Source organism: Mangifera indica, chromosome 6 (genome assembly GCF_011075055.1).
Source record: "Mangifera indica cultivar Alphonso chromosome 6, CATAS_Mindica_2.1, whole genome shotgun sequence".
Lineage (NCBI taxonomy): Eukaryota > Viridiplantae > Streptophyta > Magnoliopsida > Sapindales > Anacardiaceae > Mangifera > Mangifera indica.
Genome location: NC_058142.1, coordinates 8,598,711 through 8,605,293, shown reverse-complemented (window position 1 = coordinate 8,605,293; position 6,583 = coordinate 8,598,711). Strand labels below are relative to the sequence as shown.

At 33.2% G+C, this 6,583-nt stretch overlaps 1 protein-coding gene across 2 annotated transcripts; it reads right to left on the bottom strand.

The window, feature by feature from the left end:
• Positions 1 to 1,398: 1,398 nt before the first annotated feature.
• Positions 1,399 to 3,411, bottom strand: LOC123217871 (histone-lysine N-methyltransferase SETD1A-like). Of its 2 annotated transcripts, XM_044638950.1 has the most exons (2): positions 2,427 to 3,411; positions 1,399 to 2,216 (listed from the first exon to the last, which is right to left on the bottom strand). In XM_044638950.1, exons 1-2 carry the CDS (start codon positions 3,283 to 3,285, stop codon positions 1,603 to 1,605), a joined length of 1,473 nt encoding a protein of 490 aa, XP_044494885.1. In that variant the 5' UTR covers positions 3,286 to 3,411; the 3' UTR covers positions 1,399 to 1,602. The 2 variants fall into 2 exon arrangements, with proteins under 2 accessions (XP_044494885.1, XP_044494884.1); XM_044638949.1 differs by having other exon boundaries at positions 1,399 to 3,411.
• Positions 3,412 to 6,583: the final 3,172 nt, after the last annotated feature.

Sequence of the window (6,583 nt, the reverse complement as noted above, 5' to 3'; positions counted from 1 at the left end):
TTTCTATGGTGAAACATGCACTTTTTAATAAAGGCCAAAAGATTTATTCCCACCCAAGGTTTGCGGAAATGACAAAGTTCCATCTGTAAAATTTAAAAAACCTAAATACACATTCATTTATTAAAATTCATTGTTACGGTTAAAGATGAAAATGTTATTTTATTAAAATTATTTTTAAAAAAAACTAAAAACTTATCACATTTTTCTCCCTCTCTTTAATTTAAAAATCTAACAACTTTTTCACATTCAAGATTTGAAAAGTGAGCACTTCCAATTTCCCCCCACCCCCTCCCGCCCTCTCTTTAGTTTAAAAATCTAACAATTTTCTTTCATCTAAGATTTAAAAAGTGACTACTTCTAATTTTCTTCTCAGGTTTTGAAACTATCATTAAAGATGTCAATCACTTTCTTTCTCTTTTCTGATTTTTTTTCTCTCCCGATCTCTCTCCCTCCATCGTCAACCATTTTTATCGAAAATAAAGATGAAATCATCATCCAAAATGAAAACGTTTCATCTTTGTAAAACCTCAAGGATGAATATGTCATTTTACCTTGAATAAAAACAATACAAATGTGTATACAAATATTTTTAATAAACGGGCAACAGTTTTGGTCTAACGACTATTTTGACATTCTAGAATTGTAAAGTATTCCAGCAATTATCTATTTAGTCAAAATTATATTTTATTCAAAAATTGCGTCGAAAATTAGGGGAAAGCGTTTTTAGTGACAAACATTGGCACCTCCAACGCAGCGTTGCGTTGTTGACCACATCTAATTTGGTTGCTTACCCCAGTTGGAAACAGCACTTTGATTACTCAAAAGGCAATTTGGATAAATTACAGATTAAAGAAAAGTTTTCCTTGTGCAGAGCATCTTCCTCCTCCATGCAACTCAGACAAGTGGGATTATTTTTATTCCATTTTTTATTATTCATTGCTGGCTCTAAACATCCTTAAATTACATCCAATGGCTGATAAGATTGAACCCTTCTTTGCAAGTAATGTGCCTCCTGGATTTGACAAGGTCTTGAAGCAGAGCAACAAGCAAGAACAATCACAATCTTTAATTTATCAGAATAAATTGTAATAGAAGTCATAGTGCTACTAGATTATGAACAGGAGACAACCTGGAGTCTTTGTGTTAAAGACAAGTTAGTTGGGTAAGACCAACAAATCAAACACAACAGAGATTTTTGTATTGTAATGCCTTTTGTAAGACAGCTAATGAATGTTTCTGAAAATGATAGGATTGGCACTAGCTTTGCAGCCAAGATCAACAATGTGGGCAGTCACTAACTGAGAAACACATTAAACATTTTAGCATTATCTGTAAAGCAACATTCTTCTGTCACATGTCAAAGCAGAACTGTGATAGTGGATTGCCTATACATCCATTGTATAAAAGCTCTCTCATATAACAAAAACCAATAAACCACAACATGGAATTACATACAACATAATATCCATCAATCTCTGATCTTAAAATGTGAAAGAATGAATAAAAAGATACTTAGACTGAACAAACTTCCTATCTGTAATGATTCTATGTATAATTTAAACTTTGGAAAATAAATAAATAAATGAACAACAAAATTCAGCTCTAGCTTGGGCTGAGATTTGACTTGCCTCTCTCCTTGGCAGAATTAATCCTCTCAAGCTCCAAACCAGCTCTGAATCTAGCAATGAATTTATCTGCTTTAGTGTTAACATCAGGGCTTGGGCAGAACAATGGTGATGAGGTGGCTAAATCTGCAGCTTCTGATGGACTAGAGGACTCCTCAGCATTGGCCTCATCAAAATCACTGTCATTGTGGCTCTTTAGTCTGACAAAGTCTCTTTCCACCACCTCAAACTTCCACACTGGCATGTTGAAGGGTGGCAACGGTGGTGGTGTAGGAATTGACCCCATTAATGGTGACTCGTTGCCACTGCTCACAGTCTCCTCCACATTGTTGTGACTTTTTATCTTCACTGGCAATGGAGGCTTGTGGGTTGTTGAAGGTAAATTTGTTGTCACATTTTGGGATATAAGTTTTGGTTTTGAAGCTGAAGATGAGTAAAGTTGTGTTTTTTGTGGTGGTGGTGGTGGTGGTGGTGGTGGTGGAGGGGGGGCAGAGTGGATTTTCTTGGTTTTTCTTTTCTTTTGAGAGAAAAGATTTTGGATGAAATTTGGCGGCGGTGGAGGCGGCGGAGGAGGAGGTGGTTGTGACGGTGGTGGTGGCGGAAAGGGGTAAGATGATTCATAGTTGAAGAAAATATCAAGATTCTCGACACTCTTTTGCCTCTGTTTCTTCTTCTTGTTTCTTCTCAGTGAAGTCAAGAAATCTTTTGTCGCACTTGTTGCCCCTCTCTTTTTCTCATTCCTGCTCTCTCTGTCATCCATCTGCGGAGGCGGAGACGATGGCCGTGGAGGTGGTGGCGGTGAAGAAGTAAACCTATTGACCCTCCCCAAATCTTCATCAACCTTTCCTGTACTTTCACCAGTACTTCTCTTTGCAACCTTTTGATAAGCTGTTGCTCTCCTCACCACTTTAGGCAACGGCGGAGCAGGAGGTGACTGTGACAACGGCGGAGCAGGCGGCGGCGTATACACAACTTTCTTTTCTGCTTCAACGACAGTAGTGGTAGTACCAGAAATATCATCATCAACTCTCTTAACAACCTCTTCAACAACTCCTTCCCTTTGATCCCGAAGCTTTTCTTCAGGCTTAAACTGATTAAAAGGCTGATCCTTCAAGCTCGAATAACGGTAATTATACAAACGGGTATCATCATAAAACCGCCATGGTGGATGATCACTTTCACTTGTCATCCATGAAGCTTCTTCGGCTCTGAGATCCGGGTAAGAACTGAAGCTCCTCAGCCTATTCAAACCGCCATTAGTGCTATTATTATTACTGAACCATCCTCTACGTGGGGTGAGGCTCTCAAAGCTCGGTTTTTGAACAAAAGAAGGGGAGGCAGTTGGGGAAGAAGCGCTTCTGGGAGTCTCATTACTGGTATTGTTTTGGCTGAGGAAGCCACAAACGATGGCGAAAAGCACGAGGACGAGGTTGAGAGTGTCCCAGCTCTTCTTCACCAAGTGAGGCCTGAAGATTTGGGAGGTGAAGGAGAGGAAGGAGGGGATGATGATGAAGATGAAAGCAGCTGCAATGACTAACAAGATGATGAGGAGGACGCCGGAGTTGAGGAGGAAAGAGGAGGACCGGCGGCGGATGCGGCCGACGGTGGAAGAGGTGGTGGCTTGAAGCCAAAAGGGTGTCATGTCTTCATCTTCTTCCATTGATGGGGGAGACAGTGCTTGCGTTTGTGCTTTTGAGAGAAGGGAAGTGCTTCTGGTTTTGGAAAACAACTTTTAGTATAAGCTTTTTCTTGTATTTTGTCTTTGTGCTTTGTTGTTGCTTTTGTTTGTGGGTAGGTTTCTTTGCTTTACATATATATATATATTTTTTAATTAGGCGAAATTACATATCCCACCCAAGATTTGATGTAAACCCACTTCTCCCTGTTAACTATAAAAAACTCAAATATTTACCTATTTATTAAATTTTACTATTAGGGAGAAAACCCTTATTTAAAAATTTTATTTAAATTCATATTTTAAATAACCCTCAAGTTTTAAAATTTTTATTTTTACCCTATAATTTCATATTTTTTAAATTTAAAAACTAGTTTTTTCCCAAATATGGTGTACAAAAATCTTATTTTTTTGTAATAAACAGTTGCCCCAGAGTTTTAAAAAATCTCAATTTAACCCATATTCAACTTCGGTTTTCAGATCTTCATTTATGATGATCAACTACCGTCATCAACCATCGACTCTCTCTCTCCTGTCTTTTTGATCAACTAGTCTTCCCTCTCTAGCTTTCTTTGTTTTAGACGAAGATGAGTATTCATCTCACTAAGACTCTGATGACGAGACCTTTGTCTTTGTCTCCAACGAAGATGATTGAGAAGGAAAACCAATTGATCTAGAAGACAAGAGGGAGAGAGCTTATGGTCAATGATTACGTTGGTTGCTAGAGATGAAGATCTTAAAACCGAAGTTGAATAGGGGTTAAATTAAGATTTTTTAAAACATTGAAGGGCCACATTTATTACAAAAAATGAGAGTTTGCAATCTAAATTTGAGGAAAAAATCGGTTTTTAAAGTTAGAAAATATTAAATTAGAAGATAAAAATAAAAATTTCGAAATTTGAGAGTAATTTAAAATATAAATTTAAATAAAATTTTTAAATGATGATTTTATCTTTGATAATAATAATAAAATTTAACAAATAAGTGAGAATTTAAATTTTTGATAATTAAGGAAAAAATAAATTTATATCAAATCTTTGATGGGAAATAGTCATTTGGCCTTTTAATTATTATGATATAATATGATGGAAAAATAATGATCTTGGAGCGTGATGGTGATGATTGATGAAATAGTAATGTGGGGCCATGATTTAGTTTAAAGAATTTAATTATAAGGCCAAAAGACAATGTCCCACCCAAGGTTTAATGAGAGGGCAAATGTCCATCCATTAACTTTCAAAAATTTAAATATCTATTAATTTATTATTATAAATAAGGATAAAATTATCAATTAACTAAAAATATTTTTAAAAAAATACTATTACATTTTTCTCCTATTCAAAGTTTGAAAAATTGTCATTTCTCTCTTAGGGTCTCATTCTTTTTTCAACAACATTCTCCAGCTAACCTTCCATCTATTAGTGCTCCATTTAACCTCCATGACAAAGATGTGGTCATAAAAAAGCCACGAAAATGATAATTGGAAGCAACATCGTTGAAGATCTGTTGTGTAATGGATCGTCTGAAAACAACGTCTAGCGTCAACAATCTCTGACTAAGATTTAAGATTTTAGATCAGGATGAAGAGAGAAATTGAAAGGGAGAAAGAGAACGTAACTAAAGATGATGAATTTTATCATCTTTGGTGATAGTTTCAAAACCCTAAATAGAAAAAAGGTAATTTTTCAAATTTTTATGGGAGAAAATCAGATTTATAAACTTAGGAGAAAATAAATTATTTTTTATTTTTTATTTTTTATTTTTTATGAAATAACAATTTAACAGGTGAAAATTTGTCCATTCATTAAACCTTGGCTGGGAAGTTGTGCTTTGGCCTAATTATTAAAAAAAAATAACAGTTAGAAATTTGAATCACATGTTGGCTGTCCCGGTCACCATAGGAATGACAACCAGCTTACGCAAGGTCACAATGAAAACATTAGTCCCTTACTCCAGTAAATGTGTCCTTTGGCTAAAACCAATGGGCAACCATTACCGGTGCGAAGATAAACTACGTAATTTCTGATATAACACAATATAAATAAAAATATATATAATTAATATAGTACAATAAATTTATTATATAATACAATATATATTATTAATATAAATTAATATATTTAAAAAAATATATAATTAAGATTTATATGAAATATTTCAATTTATAAAAATATTTATAATACTTTTTAAAATATAGATATTATTTTATTTTAAATTTTAAATTATTTAATTATATAATAATATATTATTTATATATTTAAATTATATATAAAAAATATATCCGTATGATTTGATTGTTGGTGATTTTGTCCTAAGAAGAATTTTAGATATTTTATATTTAATTTAAACTTTCCTAATCTTTGTCCAACATATGAAAATTAAAAAAAAAAAAGTTAGCACGTTTTATTTTAAAGTAAGATAATTATAAATTCGGGTCAACATCATCCAATCCGCGTATGACAACTAAATCTTACTAAACCCACCGGTGTTTGAACAGTTGAAGTGTCGTATTGGGCCAACTTTGTCACAAAACGACAAGACAAAAGTTGTTAATTGTTGGATGTCTTTATCCGCGTCTAAAAGTAAAGGTCTTCTGTTGCTTTTGGCGCAAGAAATTCAAGTCTCGAAAGACTTTGAAATTGGACACATTTTTGGCTCTTAACATGGCGTAATTGAGTTAGTTTTGTATTGTTTGATTTTTCCCGTGAAGCTGTTATTACCATTTAGAAACTTTATTTTATTTTTAAATAAAAAATACTATACATATTAATTTTAAATATATAAATAAATATATATAATTGAATCTTATTTTATTTTTAATTTAACATTATTTAATTATATAATAATATACATTAAATATATAGGGGAAATTTTAAAAAATGGCCAAAATACCCTCCCATTAAGCAAAAATACCCAAAATCACTATTTTCAAGCCAAAATGCCCAAAATCACTGTTCCAAAAAAAAAATGCCTATGACTTTTTTTAATACCAAAACTACCCTTCCCCTCATATTTATATAACTCTCCCACTTACTATAGGGTTTTAATGTAATTTTAGATAAATATGAAGGGTTTTTGGATATTTTACATTATAAAGGCGTTTTGATATTTATTTATTTATTTCAAACTTTTTCTAAAATGTCAAAATTACCCTTCCCTTCATTTATATAACTCCCCTCACTCATTATGGGGGTTAAAATAATTTTAGATAAATATGAGGGGTTTTTGGATATTTTACATTGTAAAGGCATTTTCATTTTTCAACTTTTAGAATTCGAATTTC